Source organism: Leptodactylus fuscus, chromosome 5 (genome assembly GCF_031893055.1).
Source record: "Leptodactylus fuscus isolate aLepFus1 chromosome 5, aLepFus1.hap2, whole genome shotgun sequence".
Taxonomy (NCBI): domain Eukaryota; kingdom Metazoa; phylum Chordata; class Amphibia; order Anura; family Leptodactylidae; genus Leptodactylus; species Leptodactylus fuscus.
In genome coordinates this window covers 118,792,753-118,812,396 of record NC_134269.1, presented here as the reverse complement: position 1 = coordinate 118,812,396, position 19,644 = coordinate 118,792,753, and the positions used below count along the sequence as shown (strand labels likewise).

At 42.4% G+C, this 19,644-nt stretch overlaps 1 protein-coding gene across 1 annotated transcript in view; it reads left to right on the top strand.

Moving 5' to 3' along the window:
* Window positions 1-19,644, top strand: part of LAMB4 (laminin subunit beta 4) — a 129,245-nt gene that overhangs the window by 58,071 nt on the left and 51,530 nt on the right. The window contains exons 19-21 of the mRNA XM_075274149.1: window positions 2,221-2,398; window positions 8,595-8,738; window positions 9,366-9,597. Coding sequence (XP_075130250.1) covers window positions 2,221-2,398; window positions 8,595-8,738; window positions 9,366-9,597 — 554 coding nt within the window. The remainder of the gene's footprint in view (window positions 1-2,220; window positions 2,399-8,594; window positions 8,739-9,365; window positions 9,598-19,644) is intronic.

The following is a 19,644-nucleotide window of genomic DNA, read 5'->3' as shown; positions in this document are numbered from 1 at the left end:
CCCACATTTAAAGTAGCCTATTCGACTTTCGTGGGAAATATGTAGGTGTGTGTGAAATTTCACCCAAATCCATTCAGTCGTTTGGCTGTGATTGAGGAACAAACATCCAAACACACAAACCCACAATATAATATTAATAGGATTGTAAAGTATAAGAATGGTTACAGTCAGGGCCGGCGTCAGCGCACGGCATAGTCGGGCAAGTGCCGGAGCCCACAGAACCTCTGGGGGCCCCCCGGCACTTGCCTGTCACAATTTCAGCTCATCGGCGTCCGTCCGCCGATGAGCTGAATACATACGCGATGCAGGAGCTGTGAGATCAGCTCCTGCTTTAAAGCTCCGGCCCGGCTTGCGTGTGTAGGCGCGATGACGTCATCGCATCACGCCTACACACGCAAGCCGGTCCGGAGCTAAGCAGGAGCTGATCTCACAGCTCCTGCATCACGTATGTGATAGAAGGTGAGTGTAAGTGTTTGTTTTGTATTACATATTAAGGTGAAACATAATGAAGGGGGCCCATGAAACTGGGGGGCAAATGAAGGGGAGGGGGGGAACGGCATGACACTGGGGAAGATGAAGGGTGTGGGGAGAGAACGACATCACACTGGGGACAGAGATGGAGGGGGCCCAAAGACACTGAGGGGCAAATGAAGGGGAGGGGGGAACAGCATGACACTGGGGCAGATGGAGGGGGGGAGAACAGCATGACACTGGGGCAGATGGAGGGGTTGGAGAGAGAACGGCATGGAACTGGGGACAGAGATGGAGGGGGCCCAATGAAACTGAGGGGGCAAATGAAGGGGAGGGGGGGGGAACGGCATGACACTGGGGAAGATGAAAGAGGTGGGGAGAGAACGGCATGAAACTGGGGACAGAGATGGAGGGGGCCCAATGAAACTGAAGGGGCAAATGAAGGGAAGGGGGGGAACGGCATGACACTGGGGCAGAGACGGAGGACATGAAACTGTGGGCAGATGAAGGGGGAGAACGTGATGAAACTAGGGACAGAGATGGAGGGGGGACATGAAACTGGGGGCAGAGGAAGGGTGTATATGAAACTGGGGGAGAGATGGAGGGGGGCATATAATTTACAGGTGACTGTAGGAGGATTATACTGTGTGGGAGCACATAATAAATGAATGAGAATGGGTGGAATCAACATAAAAGTGGGTGGAGCTAAATTTGCAGCGGCACGCAGAGCGCACCGCACATTTTGCCCCTCTTTCTACTCTTTAAAAGATTGGGAGGTATGGCGTTGGTGACGCCACACTCCTGCATGACGTCACTCACTTCATCTGCAACGCACAGTGTCTCGACTCCCCCACCTCCTTTACAAGGGGGCACACTGAGGCTCTGTCGCCCAAGGGCCCATAAAAACCTGGAGCCGGCCCTGGTTACAGTCAATGGAGAGTTCCAAGATCGTACAAACCACAAAACCATTGTGACTCCAATGTGACTACTATTATTCTTTATGATCTGTATTAGGGGGTACTTTGTTCAAGAATAATTTAAATACACTGTATATCAGATTTAGGCCATGGCCCCATGTTGCGAAAATGTAGGGGGAGGAAGTCAGCAGAGAAAAATTTTAAAGAATTTGAAGAATTATTTCTCTGGAAATAATTTAGAAATCACTGCAATCTTTATACATCATACGATAATCTCCTCTTTTATACAAAGAGATCCTCCTCTATCCTCATTTTCTCTACAAGGTATACAGCCCCGTAGAATTCACAGAAAGGAGACAAAATGTGTTAATGAAGTATATTACAAAATGTATTTACAAAATGTATATTTATATTTATATGCTTGTATTTATAACACAAGCACTGCCAGAAAATCAAATGTTGTCTAAAAGTTTAGTTCCACCTTAAGTGTTCTTGGATGATGTATTTACCACATACAAGAGTTAAGAATAATCCATCTGCTACAAAGTTTAGTCCATATATTTATGTGAGTGCACATATTTCCTAAAAGCAGGAAAGTAATTTTGGTCATGTTTCCCTTTACAAGTTCTATCTTGCTTGCATTCCACAACTTTCTATGTGATGTCAGGGGAAAGATATTAAAGATGAGCTCAAATCTGTGCATGTAACTCCCATGTGAGTTTTAATATATGAGCATAGTATCTCATATATACAGTATACATTATACAATACTATATACAATATCATATTTTTGTATTTTTTAAATGATTTGTTTTACTACTTCTCCTTACAGCTCGGACTGATTCCCCAGATCTCTTCTGTAAGAAATCTCTGTACTGTATCAGAATTAGAAGAATATGACTATTATAACTGTATTGAGATTGCTTCAGATATCGGAAAACAAATTCTCCCGGATGTTTGTGAGAGGCTTATTTTTAGTATGTCTGCTCGTATACACAATGGAGCTCTCAGTAAGTATCTCCTCTACGTAGATACATATTTGCTATATTTTATTATTAAAAAAACCAAAAAATTGCAAGTCTTCAGTAGGTGATACCTTTTTTTAATGGCTAACTCATAATGATGACAGAATATGACGTTTCGAAGCTTCCTCTGGGCTTCTTCTACAGGTATATAAAAACACTTTCTGCAGGCTGCATATTTATGTACAACTGGACACATAGGGATAGGATTACAGGAGGGAGGGGAGAAGAGGCTTATTACTATATAAATATAAAAACAACAAACAATTCCCAGTTCCCAGGTTTTTTATCTTTATGGCTGTCTTAGTTCAGTGATTTGTATAGAATGACATGAACTTTTATTAGTGAATATAATCAAGTTTTCCTGGAGGATAGTATAAATGTAGAGATGAGCGAACACTAAAATGTTCGAGGTTCGAAATTCGATTCGAACAGCCGCTCACTGTTCGTGTGTTCGAATGGGTTTCGAACCCCATTATAGTCTATGGGGAACATAAACTCGTTAAGGGGGAAACCCAAATCCGTGTCTGGAGGGTCACCAAGTCCACTATGACACCCCAGGAAATGATACCAACACCCTGGAATGACACTGGGACAGCAGGGGAAGCATGTCTGGGGGCATAAAAGTCACTTTATTTCATGGAAATCCCTGTCAGTTTGCGATTTTCGCAAGCTAACTTTTCCCCATAGAAATGCATTGGCCAGTGCTGATTGGCCAGAGTACGGAACTCGACCAATCAGCGCTGGCTCTTCTGGAGGAGGCGGAGTCTAAGATCGCTCCACACCAGTCTCCATTCAGGTCCGACCTTAGACTCCGCCTCCTCCGGCAGAGCCAGCGCTGATTGGCCGAAGGCTGGCCAATGCATTCCTATACGAATGCAGAGACTTAGCAGTGCTGAGCCATTTCTGCTCAACTACACATCTGATGCACACTCGGCACTGCTACATCAGATGTAGCAATCTGATGTAGCAGAGCCGAGGGTGCACTAGAACCCCTGTGCAAACTCAGTTCACGCTAATAGAATGCATTGGCCAGCGCTGATTGGCCAATGCATTCTATTAGCCCGATGAAGTAGAGCTGAATGTGTGTGCTAAGCACACACATTCAGCACTGCTTCATCACGCCAATACAATGCATTAGCCAGTGCTGATTGGCCAGAGTACGGAATTCGGCCAATCAGCGCTGGCCAATGCATTCTATTAGCCCGATGAAATAGAGCTGAATGTGTGTGCTAAGCACACACATTCAGCACTGCTTCATCACGCCAATACAATGCATTAGCCAGTGCTGATTGGCCAGAGTACGGAATTCGGCCAATCAGTGCTGGCCAATGCATTCTATTAGCCCGATGAAGTAGAGCTGAATGTGTGTGCTAAGCACACACATTCAGCACTGCTTCATCACGCCAATACAATGCATTAGCCAGTGCTGATTGGCCAGAGTACGGAATTCGGCCAATCAGCGCTGGCCAATGCATTCTATTAGCCCGATGAAGTAGAGCTGAATGTGTGTGCTAAGCACACACATTCAGCACTGCTTCATCACGCCAATACAATGCATTAGCCAGTGCTGATTGGCCAGAGTACGGAATTCGGCCAATCAGCGCTGGCCAATGCATTCTATTAGCCCGATGAAGTAGAGCTGAATGTGTGCGCTAAGCACACACATTCAGCACTGCTTCATCACGCCAATACAATGCATTAGCCAGTGCTGATTGGCCAGAGTACGGAATTCGGCCAATCAGCACTGGCTCTGCTGGAGGAGGCGGAGTCTAAGGTCGGACCTGAATGGAGACTGGTGTGGAGCGATCTTAGACTCCGCCTCCTCCAGCAGAGCCAGCGCTGATTGGCCGAATTCCGTACTCTGGCCAATCAGCACTGGCTAATGCATTGTATTGGCGTGATGAAGCAGTGCTGAATGTGTGTGCTTAGCACACACATTCAGCTGTACTTCATCGGGCTAATAGAATGCATTGGCCAATCAGCGCTGGCCAATGCATTCTATTAGCGTGAACTGAGTTTGCACAGGGGTTCTAGTGCACCCTCGGCTCTGCTACATCAGATTGCTACATCTGATGTAGCAGTGCCGAGTGTGCATCAGATGTGTAGTTGAGCAGAAATGGCTCAGCACTGCTAAGTCTCTGCATTCGTATAGGAATGCATTGGCCAGCCTTCGGCCAATCAGCGCTGGCTCTGCCGGAGGAGGCGGAGTCTAAGGTCGGACCTGAATGGAGACTGGTGTGGAGCGATCTTAGACTCCGCCTCCTCCAGCAGAGCCAGCGCTGATTGGCCGAATTCCGTACTCTGGCCAATCAGCACTGGCTAATGCATTGTATTGGCGTGATGAAGCAGTGCTGAATGTGTGTGCTTAGCACACACATTCAGCTCTACTTCATCGGGCTAATAGAATGCATTGGGCAATCAGCGCTGGCCAATGCATTCTATTAGCTTGATGAAGCAGAGTGTGCACAAGGGTTCAAGCGCACCCTCGGCTCTGATGTAGCAGAGCCGAGGGTGCGCTTGAACCCTTGTGCACACTCTGCTTCATCAAGCTAATAGAATGCATTGGCCAGCACTGATTGGCCAGAGTACGGAATTCGGCCAATCAGCGCTGGCCAATGCATCCCTATGGGAAAAAGTTTATCTCACAAAAATCACAATTACACACCCGATAGAGCCCCAAAAAGTTATTTTTAATAACATTCCCCCCTAAATAAAGGTTATCCCTAGCTATCCCTGCCTGTACAGCTATCCCTGTCTCATAGTCACAAAGTTCACATTCTCATATGACCCGGATTTGAAATCCACTATTCGTCTAAAATGGAGGTCACCTGATTTCGGCAGCCAATGACTTTTTCCAATTTTTTTCAATGCCCCCGGTGTCGTAGTTCCTGTCCCACCTCCCCTGCGCTGTTATTGGTGCAAAAAAGGCGCCAGGGAAGGTGGGAGGGGAATCGAATTTTGGCGCACTTTACCACGCGGTGTTCGATTCGATTCGAACATGGCGAACACCCTGATATCCGATCGAACATGTGTTCGATAGAACACTGTTCGCTCATCTCTATATAAATGATATATTCAAAAAAAACCGGATTGCTTGCTCTTTGTCTAGTATTTCTTCATCTACTATATACCTGAGAGAGAACCTTTCAACATTACAATAAAAAGTGCATTCCAACCTGTTACTGACCCCAAAGGCAGATATGCGCATGCTCAATGTGGACACTACAAGCTAAATGATATAGGCGGTACAAGCTTTGACAAGATACTAACAAAATTGTTCCAGTCAGTTGCTTGTATTAGACCACGCCAAATAGCTGATAAAGCCAGAGGCTGATTAAGGATACCAAGGGAATCTGGTCAGAAAGTGTGCCCCCTCCCCCCTATCAACCACATCAGGAACAGAATAATGTCCTGTAACAGAGTAATGTTGCATAGTGGCCCCTTCACACAGTATAATGTCCCAGAGTGGCTCCTACATAGAGATGGATGCACTGGTTCTTGAAATGTGATGGGTTCACTGCCTACAAACCGCTATTATTCTCTGGGGTCTCTCTGGAGTCTGGTGAATAAATATAACAAACAGGGTTACTCGCCTTTTCTGGGCTCCAATGAAGTATTGTGTCCTTTTCAGGCCCCTTCAGGCATCTTGTATGATGTCAAGGATCGTGGATCACATCATTGTGATAAAGCTTGTATCTTTGCCATGACAATAGTGTTATATATAACCACTAAGACCCAATTTCAATTTCCAATTTCAGTGGTCACTGAATTCATTCAAAAGGCCCAAAGAAAACAGAAACCTGTCCTGTGATGGAGACCGAGGAGAGGGGTCTAACACTGTTTACTCATCTCCCCAGGGCCTCTGCTAATTATACTCTGGAGAGGCCCAAAGTATAATTAAGTTCACACTGGGTTTTTTGGTCAGGATTTTGAGGACCTCAAAATCCTGACCAAAAAGACAGCTCCCATTGAAATCAATAGGAGCCGGTCAGTTATTTTTTCCGGGAGCCGTTTGTTTTGGCTCCTGGAGAAAAAAGAAGAGACATGCTCATTCTTTCAGGTGGATTCGCCTGAAGGCACTCTCTCCCGACTAGGCCCATTCATTTGGGCCTAATCAGGAGCGGAGTGCGCGATTGGATGCTGATGCACTGCACTGGCATCCAGTCACAGCTACCCGTATTTTGGTCCTCCGCCTCAGGTTCCGGACAAAAAAAACCACGTGCGAACTTATGCTAGTAGTTCTGGTTCAGATGTGCTTGGTCTGAGTGACATCACTTAACCTCACAAATATTTGTGAAATGAATCTCATTGGGTTTGCCCAACGAATAAACAAATACTCATCTTCAGTAGACTGCAATGGCCTGCAACTGTAATCAACTATATTGGTGAATGCTGAAATAGTTAATAACGAGGTTGGATTATATTGGGGAAGATGGGCAATTACTTGACATTAGGCCTACCTTTCAGCCTTGAGTCCTGGATTGCAACATTCATGTTTCATGAATTAAATTGACAAAGATCTTCTGCTTGCTCCACTTTCAATCTGATCGCAGCAAGGCTGTATGTGGGAGGGACTTATGATGGTCAACGCTCCCATTGACTTCAATGGGAGCGCCGGAGATAAAGTGTTGTACTTTCCAATACTCCCATTGAAGTGAATGGGCGCACCGATCATTATCAGTCCCACATAGTCCTGCGCACATTCAGCCTGAATGCGGTCAAGTTCAGTGTGCAATGTGCGAAAGGTCAACCCCTTTAAATAAGAGATAGATAAATAGAGATTTGCATGTATTTGCATGTATTTGCTCTTACACCAGCTTTTCAATCCCTTAAAAAGCAGGAGTACCCTCAAAAACTCAGGTACTGATTCACCCTCTAAATTTTAATGAAATATTATATATTCAAAAGTCAAATGTGTTCATTTAAAATTACTACTCATATAATTATTTTATCATTTACGTCTAAGCATCCACATTGCGGAAACGCACTATTATTATTTATTTATTATGTTTACTTATATAGCGCCAACATATACCACAGCGCTTTACAGTCACTGTCCCATATAGGGCTCACAATCTACATTCCCTATCTGTATGTCTTTGGTGTGTGGGAGGAAACCGAAGCATCCGGGGGAAACCCACGCAAGCACGGGGAGAACATACAAACTCCTTGCAGATGTTGTCCCTGGCAGGATTTGAACCAAGGAAGCCAGAGCTGCAGGGCTGCAGTGCTAACCACTGAGCCACCGTGCTGCCCACACATTTTTTGTTGCAGCTTTTGCTGCAGTTTTTTGAGTCAAAGCCAAGAATAGCTACAAAAGGAATGGAAAATATATAGGAAGTTCTTATACTTCTCTCTTCTGCTCAATCTGCTCTTGGCTTTGGCTGAAAAAAAACACAGAAAAATCTGTAACAAAAAAGTTGCTTTTACGCAAAGTGTGGTCCCAGTCTAGAGGGGATTTCTGGACCTGGGTGGGTTTTTGATAGTAATTACCTATTTTTTGAATACCTCATCAATATCAGATTAGTGGGAGTCCAACAGCTGGCACCCACACCGATCAGCTGTTCTGTAACTGCTTGTAGCATCTAGAGCTAGAAGTAGAAAACTATAGAGTGTGTCAGGGCCATGCTGCTGTACTGCAGCTCTGCTCACATTGAAGGTAATCACAGAAGAAAACAAATGCCCCAAGAGGCATATTCATACCTCGCCAAACAGCTCATTTTCATATGGAATAGAATTGGAATTTCTCAGAAGAAAGATTACCCATCGAAACAAAAAAGGTAAAGGATGTGCAGTATGTAACGGTTTACTAAAGCATATACATGATTTTAAGAGATTTTGTCTGTGGTAGCTTCCACCTTAATGCAGACTATTAGGGCCCCTTCACACGGAGTTTACGCTCGGCTGATTCAGACACGTATACACAAGCGCTTCAAAACACATCCCATTCACTTCAATGGGACCGCGCGTAAAGCCGGATTTACGCCTGCTCCCATTGAAGTGAATGGGATGTGTTTTGAAGCGCTCGTGTATATGTGTCTGAATCAGCAGAGCGTAAACTCCGTGTGAAGGGGCCCTTATATTAGAACATTGTGTTGCGATTGGTAATTTCTTTTTTCTTTTTAATCTGTATTAATAAAAGAATAAAAACATTACCGCATTATATCTATCTCTCTTACAGAATGCACATGTAATCCAGATGGATCAGTAAGTTCTAGTTGCAGTAAGTTTGGTGGACAATGTCAATGTAAACCTAATGTCGTTGGCAGCTGCTGTGATAGATGTGCTGTGGGAAGTTACGGTTTTGGCCCAGGTGGTTGCCAAGGTAAGAAAGTCATAGAATATTTTGAGGGCACTTGCTGTGGACCGCAGGAAATATCCCACGAGACAAGAAGAGTAAAGCCAGGTTCACACTGGGTTTTTTTGGTCCGGATTTTGATGCGGAATCCACGTCAAAATCCGGCTCAAAGAACCACCTCCCATTGATTTCAATGGGAGACAGTCATTTTCTATTTCCGCAACCGTTTTTTTCTCGCTCGCTGAAAAAAGAAACGATCTGCCCTTTCTTCAGGCTAATTCCGTGGCTGATTCAGCCGTGAACATCCGCGGCGCGACACTCCCTCTGGACTATGCCCATTCATTTGGGCCTAATCCCGAGCGGAATGCCGCGACTGGATGCCGATGCACTGTATGCACTGCATCAGCATCCACTTGCGGCTAGCCGTTTTTTGGACCGGGTTTGCCGCATCAAAATCCGATTCAAAACACTCCCGTGTGAACTCAGCTTAAGATGTTCTTGCCTCTAGCCAGTTGCACACCTAGAGCTATACTTTTGTGGATACAAAAGACTGTAAATTCATGTCACATTCCTCAAACATCAAGCTTAAACTTATCACAACTAGAAAAAAATTGTGCTTTAAAAATAGTCTTACCTTCAACTTTTATTTTATAGATTGTGGCTGTGACAGCAAAGGGTCAATTAGCACATTATGTGATCAGGTGACTGGACAGTGTGCTTGCCGCAAAGACATACAAGGACGACGTTGTGACAGATGCTTGCCTGGATACTATGGATTTCCCAACTGCCGGCTCTGCCAATGCAATGGCAATTCAGAAACATGTGATCCAGTTACCGGTGCTTGTAAGAACTGTAAGAGATTTACAGATGGGCCCAACTGTGACAGGTATGAAAACAGAGTTTAAGGCGAAAAGGATGGGTTTTACATTACCTGCAAAGTGGATGGGGCTCTGACTTATCTTAACCACACATTGCAGAAATAAATTTGCAGCAGAAACCAAAAACGATTTTGTTTTAGTAAATCGCAGCATGTTAATTATACCTATGGTAATGCTAACGTTTTCTGTATAGATATAATGGAGGCAGAAAGGCCGCAGAGTAAAACAGTTAATCATCCACCTCATCTACCAATCTTCTCAAGACGCCATTCTCCAAGCATCCCTGTACAGGAGAAAAGGGAAAAAGGTCACCACTACTGAGGTCATTCCTCAGTAGTGAAGAACTGAGGAATCCTAGATTCTCATATATACATTTATTATACTCACACAGTTTCCATTAAAACAAAAAATAAGAAAACCTCAGCATTCCCCAGAAAATACCAGAAGGTGGCAAAATCCAAGTCAGGCAATTTGAGTATATCCTTAATGAGGTTGGCAAGGATATATTTTTTTTATTTTTTATTTTTTTAATTAGGCTGTGGGGAGGTAAAAAAAAAACAAAACAAAAAAAACAAAACATATCTTTATTTTTTTTCACATTCTCCCAGCATAATTAAAAAAAATATCCTGGAAAACCAATTTAAGTTTATAGAGAAACTTTCATGTCCTCTAATACTGTCTGCATTATATACTGTACTACTGGAAACTGACAGTCAGATTTGCTGGTATTTGCTCTGCTTGCAGAGCTATTTGTGCCATTAAAGGGATTCTATCATTAAAAAACACGTTTTAAACTAAAAGCATGTAGGAATAGCCTTTATAAAAGCCATTCATCTCTTAGCTATATCTTGAAGGTCCATGTCGCGGTTTTTGAAATTTTCTTTATTCTTCATTGTGCTCAAAAAGCATAGAAAGCACAGGGGGCATTCTCTCCATGCTCTAAGTCTTAGGGCTAGTTCACACGTGGGCAAAGGGGCGGATTTTGACAGCGGATTTCACTTCAAAATCCGCCCCTTTACAATGGTGGTCTAGCTGCCGCTAGCGGAGAAAAGAAGCGACCTGCCCTATCTTCAGGCAGAAGCCGCGCGGGATCAGCCGCCCCAGGCTCCCTCCTATGTCGGCTCATTCATTTGAGCCGACAGCGGAGGGGAAAGCCGCGACCGCGATGATCGCGGCAGGCGGGTTTTGACAAGAGAGAGACGTGGCTCGCCGCGTCTCTCGGTGTCAAAACCCGCGCGGGCAGTTCACGTGTGAACTGACCCTTAGTTCACACATGAAAAAAGCCTAGCTGATTTTGTCACTGATTTTTCGGCGTCACTTTTTTTGGACACTGTTTTTTGCATTGGACGCTGTTTTTGACACTGTTTTTGACGCTTTTTCGGTCGCTGTTTTTTTAAAGCTTTTTTTTTTGCACTACAAAAAAGTACATGAAAAAAAAAAGCTAGCGGTTTCAGTCGCTGTTTTTGCCAAAACAGCTGCAAAAATAAACGACCAAAAACCGCTAGCGGTTTTTTCAGCGCCCCATAGACTCCAATTCATTTTTTCAGGCATTACACGCCTGAAGAAAGGTCATGTCGCGTCTTTTTCTGCTAGTAAGCTAGCAGAAAAAAAAAGCTAGCAATTCACATAGGGCTACATTTTATGGAGGCTGATTTGGCCGCAAAATCAGCTGTCAAAATCAGCGTCCATGTCCCCGTGTGAACTAGTGCTGTTATCCATTCCAGTGCTGCCTTTCTTCTGCTCCATCGGTCATTCTCCTCCTCTTCTTACAGGAGACAACCACAAAATGGCCAACGAAACAGCCCACTGCGCATGTCCATTGGCCATTTTGTGGTGGTCTCATACAACACACCGTCACAAAATGGCCAGCACACACGCACAGTCAGCTGTTCCATTCATTTTCTGTCTCCCGGGCCGCCCCAAGTCATCTCTCTTTGACTCCTTGATTCCCCCCTGCTCCTTGACCTGAGTATAAGCCGAGGTGGACTTTTTCAGCACAAAAACCGTGTTTACACTTTAACATTTCAAGTATGTGCTTAGCTAAAAATGATGTTTCCCAATGATAGAACACCTTTAATAGCTGAGTGGTTTTGTTGTTACCCAGCGTCAGAGAGGTGAAAACACTGGCATCCTGGCCCCTTCTAGGAGCAATGTCTGACGCTACCCTTACTAATCAATCAGTTAGGGCTAATAAGGTACCTCCTCCACTATCCTCTTCAGATTATCCCCTTCTGGATCTTATAGGCTCTTTTAAGTGTCCACCATATTGTCTTGATATTGCTTATCATTTTTATGAGTATAGTCTTATAAATTAATATGAATAGTATTAATGTAATGCAATCAGCAAATAATAGTTTATATTTTTATAACTCAGGTGTCTTGATAATTATTATGGTAATCCAACAATGGGACAACCATGTCGCCCGTGCATGTGTCCAGGTTTTCCTAACAGCAACCAATATTTTGCACATTCTTGTGAGTATGACAATAAGACTATGGAGGTGACTTGCAACTGCCTTAAAGGTTATACAGGTAACTTCCAATAAAATCGTCTGTCACATCATTATACATCAATATGAATATATTTCACAAATGCATGCATTTTATCTATCTTTATAATATTTAGATAACATACTCAATATGCAGAATAAATTGTAATAGCAATAAGTGTCTCTTGAAAAAAGTAAGCAGCACCATGAAGAGATGCTATTGCATTTGCTACTACCGTAATATTTCTCTTTAAATAGGATAAATTATGTGTCATATAGGTAAGACCTTGTGGAACATATAAACAGAAGAATATAGAAAGAAAGATGATGGTAACTGCTGATAATTATGATGGTTCATATTACACCCAGGTGCAAACATATACAAAATCAGAGATCTTTAGATTTACCAAAATCCTACAAATTAGAAAAAAAACATTAATAAGGCAAAGCAAAACAAAGGTTTTTGGCTGACATGACATAATAAATGCAGAAATAGCCTTATCAATGGGCTGTATCTAGTTTTGTAGCCAAACTCCAAATAATTAAAGCATAAAAGCTGCAATAGTAGATACAACCTATGACCAAAGTTGGCACTGTGTTAAAAAAAAAAAAATACAACTTTTTCTTAACAAACATTTGGAAATTCCCTTTAATATTTCTAATGGTTAGTTGTTGCTGGAGAACATTGATCTGTTGATTTATGGGAACTCAGGTAACCATATACAGTATAAGGCTTAGTGTTATATCTCACATGTCTAACAGCAAACCTGTCTGATTTCAAGGGCAGACAACTATGTATATACAGTAGATAGCACAGTGTAAGTGAAAATCAGTACAGTTGATAAATAAAGCTAAATATTTTTCAGTTTTTATGTAGACTAAGTGTCAAGTTTATAATGTTTCAAGTTTATTTTAAACTTTGGACTGCCTTCCTTACTATCATAGGAAAGAACTGCAATGAATGTCCTGATGGCTTTTATGGAAACATAGAAGAAGGGGAAGAGTGTTTACCATGTCTGTGCAGTAACAATATTAATGTAAAAGACCCTGACTCATGTGATAAGATTACAGGGGAGTGCTTGAAGTGTATGGATAACACGTACGGTCCTTTTTGTGAACAGTGTGCACCTGGTTTCTTTGGATCAGGACTTCATCAAAACTGTACAAGTAAGTACAAGTAAGGGAGACCATCCTTGGTTTTCTAGTTCTGTCATCACTCCTGTACTAGACTAATTTGAGACTATACTGTACTAGTATACTTTCCAGAGTATTGCATAAAAAATTATTTTCTTATAAACTTTTTTGACCAAGAGAGAAAGATTGTCTTGTCTGTAGACACTGACAGAGCTAGAGATATAACTTTCAGACCCAAATACTATAGAGTTCAGTACAGTATGTGCACTCAGCCAGTGGTGTAAGTAGCTAAGACTGGGCCTCCCAGCAAACCTTTGTCTTGGGGGGTGCCCCCCATGGCATTGCACCCCCTTTCCCGGCAGTATAACAGTATAACACAGTATAACACCCCATTTACACACACTATAAAGTCCCATAGCGACCTCTCCAAACAGTATAATGTCCCATAGCGGCCCCTCCACACAGTATAATGTCCCATTTAGGCCTCTGCACACACACCCATAGAGTGCCTTTGCAAACACTGTATTATGTCCTATAGTGGCTCCTGCACACACTACTATGCCAGGCCTCTGGGACATTACCAAAGAGGCTTGAAGACAGAGCACAGGAGAAGTAAGTAACTGTGGTCCCTCACCTCTCCTGGGTCTCTGATCATTATATTCTTGGGTCTGAAAAGACCCCAGAGTATAATGATAGTAATTTTTGTTGGAGTTTGTGGGCCCATGGCTTCACTTACTGATACCCACTAAAGCTCACAACCGCTTCTGCTTTCCAGGTAGCTGTGAGCATGAGCGGGAATCGGTAAGTAAATAGGGCGTGTTACCTGCTGGGGTTACTCCAGCATGTAATGGCCAATTGAATAAAAATAAAAAAAGCCTATGGTGGAAAAAGCTTAAAAGCAGTCTTAATATTTTCTGAAACTAAAGAAACCCAGGTCACATTCCTTGAGGAAAATCTGAAAACAAAAAATTAAAAAGTTACACGTTTCGATGACTAGCTTGCTTTAAAGAAAAAAAATGTCCCTACTTTTCATTTTATTTTACAGAATGTGACTGTGATAGCAAAGGGTCAACTGACACATTTTGTGATCCGGTGACTGGAAAGTGTGTTTGCCACAAAAACATAGAAGGTTGGCGATGTGACAGATGCTTGACTGGATACTACGGATTTCCCAACTGCCGACCTTGTCAATGCAATGGCAATTCAAAGATATGTGATCCAATTACTGGTGTTTGTAAGGACTGTAAAGGATTTACAACTGGGCCCAACTGTGACAGGTATGGAAACATGAGTCGTAAGTAGAGATGAGCGAACAGTGTTCTATCGAACTCATGTTCGATCGGATATTAGGCTGTTCGGCATGTTCGAATCGAATCGAACACCGCGTGGTAAAGTGCGCCATTACTCGATTCCCCTCCCACCTTCCCTGGCGCCTTTTTTGCTCCAATAACAGCGCTGGGTAGGTGGGACAGGAACTACGACACCGGTGACGTTGAAAAAAGTAGGCAAAACCCATTGGCTGCCGAAAACATGTGACCTCTAATTTAAAAGAACAGCGACGCCCAGCTTCGCGTCATTCTGAGCTTGCAATTCACCGAGGACGGAGGTTTCCGTCCAGCTAGCTAGGGCTTAGATTCTGGGTAGGCAGGGACAGGCTAGGATAGGAAGGAGAAGACAACCAACAGCTCTTGTAAGAGCTAAATTCCAGGGAGAAGCTTGTCAGTGTAACGTGGCACTGACGGGCTCAATCGCCGCAACCCAGCTTTCCCAGGATCCTGAATGGAATACACTGTCAGTGTATTCCCGTATACCCGATATATACCCCGATACCCGTTCCAACGGTGTGCCCCCCCACCTTCACCCCAGAAATACCCTGCAAGTCCCCTAGCAATAGAATTGGGGCTATATACACCCACAATTTTTACTACTGGTATACAGTGCCATTGTCTGACTGGGAATTCAAAGAATATATTGGGAATACAAATACCCTCATTTCTTGCTACTGCCATATAGTGCCAGTTTCTGACTGGTAATTCAAAGAATATATTGGGGTTACGTGCACCCACAATTTTTACTACTGGTATACAGTGCCATTGTCTGACTGGGAATTCAAAGAATATATTGGGAATACAAATACCCTCATTTCTTGCTACTGCCATATAGTGCCAGTGTCTGACTGGGAATTCAAAGAATATATTGGGGTTACGTGCACCCACAATTTTTACTACTGGTATACAGTGCCATTGTCTGACTGGGAATTCAAAGAGTATATTGGGAATACAAATACCCTCATTTCTTGCTACTGCCATATAGTGCCAGTTTCTGACTGGGAATTCAAAGAATATATTGGGGTTACGTGCACCCACAATTTTTACTACTGGTATACAGTGCCATTGTCTGACTGGGAATTCAAAGAATATATTGGGGTTATAAATACCCTCATTTCTTGCTACTGCCATATAGTGCCAGTTTCTGACTGGTAATTCAAAGAATATATTGGGGTTACGTGCACCCACAATTTTTACTACTGGTATACAGTGCCATTGTCTGACTGGGAATTCAAAGAGTATATTGGGAATACAAATACCCTCATTTCTTGCTACTGCCATATAGTGCCAGTGTCTGACTGGGAATTCAAAGAATATATTGGGGTTACGTGCACCCACAATTTTTACTACTGGTATACAGTGCCATTGTCTGACTGGGAATTCAAAGAGTATATTGGGAATACAAATACCCTCATTTCTTGCTACTGCCATATAGTGCCAGTTTCTGACTGGGAATTCAAAGAATATATTGGGGTTACGTGCACCCACAATTTTTACTACTGGTATACAGTGCCATTGTCTGACTGGGAATTCAAAGAGTATATTGGGAATACAAATACCCTCATTTCTTGCTACTGCCATATAGTGCCAGTTTCTGACTGGGAATTCAAAGAATATATTGGGGTTACGTGCACCCACAATTTTTACTACTGGTATACAGTGCCATTGTCTGACTGGGAATTCAAAGAATATATTGGGGTTATAAATACCCTCATTTCTTGCTACTGCCATATAGTGCCAGTTTCTGACTGGTAATTCAAAGAATATATTGGGGTTACGTGCACCCACAATTTTTACTACTGGTATACAGTGCCATTGTCTGACTGGGAATTCAAAGAGTATATTGGGAATACAAATACCCTCATTTCTTGCTACTGCCATATAGTGCCAGTGTCTGACTGGGAATTCAAAGAATATATTGGGGTTACGTGCACCCACAATTTTTACTACTGGTATACAGTGCCATTGTCTGACTGGGAATTCAAAGAGTATATTGGGAATACAAATACCCTCATTTCTTGCTACTGCCATATAGTGCCAGTTTCTGACTGGGAATTCAAAGAATATATTGGGGTTACGTGCACCCACAATTTTTACTACTGGTATACAGTGCCATTGTCTGACTGGGAATTCAAAGAGTATATTGGGAATACAAATACCCTCATTTCTTGCTACTGCCATATAGTGCCAGTTTCTGACTGGGAATTCAAAGAATATATTGGGGTTACGTGCACCCACAATTTTTACTACTGGTATACAGTGCCATTGTCTGACTGGGAATTCAAAGAATATATTGGGGTTATAAATACCCTCATTTCTTGCTACTGCCATATAGTGCCAGTTTCTGACTGGGAATTCAAAGAATATATTGGGGTTACGTGCACCCACAATTTTTACTACTGGTATACAGTGCCATTGTCTGACTGGGAATTCAAAGAATATATTGGGGTTATAAATACCCTCATTTCTTGCTACTGCCATATAGTGCCAGTTTCTGACTGGTAATTCAAAGAATATATTGGGGTTACGTGCACCCACAATTTTTACTACTGGTATACAGTGCCATTGTCTGACTGGGAATTCAAAGAATATATTGGGAATACAAATACCCTCATTTCTTGCTACTGCCATATAGTGCCAGTTTCTGACTGGTAATTCAAAGAATATATTGGGGTTACGTGCACCCACAATTTTTACTACTGGTATACAGTGCCATTGTCTGACTGGGAATTCAAAGAATATATTGGGAATACAAATACCCTCATTTCTTGCTACTGCCATATAGTGCCAGTGTCTGACTGGGAATTCAAAGAATATATTGGGGTTACGTGCACCCACAATTTTTACTACTGGTATACAGTGCCATTGTCTGACTGGGAATTCAAAGAGTATATTGGGAATACAAATACCCTCATTTCTTGCTACTGCCATATAGTGCCAGTTTCTGACTGGGAATTCAAAGAATATATTGGGGTTACGTGCACCCACAATTTTTACTACTGGTATACAGTGCCATTGTCTGACTGGGAATTCAAAGAATATATTGGGGTTATAAATACCCTCATTTCTTGCTACTGCCATATAGTGCCAGTTTCTGACTGGTAATTCAAAGAATATATTGGGGTTACGTGCACCCACAATTTTTACTACTGGTATACAGTGCCATTGTCTGACTGGGAATTCAAAGAGTATATTGGGAATACAAATACCCTCATTTCTTGCTACTGCCATATAGTGCCAGTGTCTGACTGGGAATTCAAAGAATATATTGGGGTTACGTGCACCCACAATTTTTACTACTGGTATACAGTGCCATTGTCTGACTGGGAATTCAAAGAGTATATTGGGAATACAAATACCCTCATTTCTTGCTACTGCCATATAGTGCCAGTTTCTGACTGGGAATTCAAAGAATATATTGGGGTTACGTGCACCCACAATTTTTACTACTGGTATACAGTGCCATTGTCTGACTGGGAATTCAAAGAGTATATTGGGAATACAAATACCCTCATTTCTTGCTACTGCCATATAGTGCCAGTTTCTGACTGGGAATTCAAAGAATATATTGGGGTTACGTGCACCCACAATTTTTACTACTGGTATACAGTGCCATTGTCTGACTGGGAATTCAAAGAATATATTGGGGTTATAAATACCCTCATTTCTTGCTACTGCCATATAGTGCCAGTTTCTGACTGGTAATTCAAAGAATATATTGGGGTTACGTGCACCCACAATTTTTACTACTGGTATACAGTGCCATTGTCTGACTGGGAATTCAAAGAGTATATTGGGAATACAAATACCCTCATTTCTTGCTACTGCCATATAGTGCCAGTGTCTGACTGGGAATTCAAAGAATATATTGGGGTTACGTGCACCCACAATTTTTACTACTGGTATACAGTGCCATTGTCTGACTGGGAATTCAAAGAGTATATTGGGAATACAAATACCCTCATTTCTTGCTACTGCCATATAGTGCCAGTTTCTGACTGGGAATTCAAAGAATATATTGGGGTTACGTGCACCCACAATTTTTACTACTGGTATACAGTGCCATTGTCTGACTGGGAATTCAAAGAGTATATTGGGAATACAAATACCCTCATTTCTTGCTACTGCCATATAGTGCCAGTTTCTGACTGGGAATTCAAAGAATATATTGGGGTTACGTGCACCCACAATTTTTACTACTGGTATACAGTGCCATTGTCTGACTGGGAATTCAAAGAATATATTGGGGTTATAAATACCCTCATTTCTTGCTACTGCCATATAGTGCCAGTTTCTGACTGGGAATTCAAAGAATATATTGGGGTTACGTGCACCCACAATTTTTACTACTGGTATACAGTGCCATTGTCTGACTGGGAATTCAAAGAATATATTGGGGTTATAAATACCCTCATTTCTTGCTACTGCCATATAGTGCCAGTTTCTGACTGGTAATTCAAAGAATATATTGGGGTTACGTGCACCCACAATTTTTACTACTGGTATACAGTGCCATTGTCTGACTGGGAATTCAAAGAATATATTGGGAATACAAATACCCTCATTTCTTGCTACTGCCATATAGTGCCAGTTTCTGACTGGTAATTCAAAGAATATATTGGGGTTACGTGCACCCACAATTTTTACTACTGGTATACAGTGCCATTGTCTGACTGGGAATTCAAAGAATATATTGGGAATACAAATACCCTCATTTCTTGCTACTGCCATATAGTGCCAGTGTCTGACTGGGAATTCAAAGAATATATTGGGGTTACGTGCACCCACAATTTTTACTACTGGTATACAGTGCCATTGTCTGACTGGGAATTCAAAGAGTATATTGGGAATACAAATACCCTCATTTCTTGCTACTGCCATATAGTGCCAGTTTCTGACTGGGAATTCAAAGAATATATTGGGGTTACGTGCACCCACAATTTTTACTACTGGTATACAGTGCCATTGTCTGACTGGGAATTCAAAGAATATATTGGGGTTATAAATACCCTCATTTCTTGCTACTGCCATATAGTGCCAGTTTCTGACTGGTAATTCAAAGAATATATTGGGGTTACGTGCACCCACAATTTTTACTACTGGT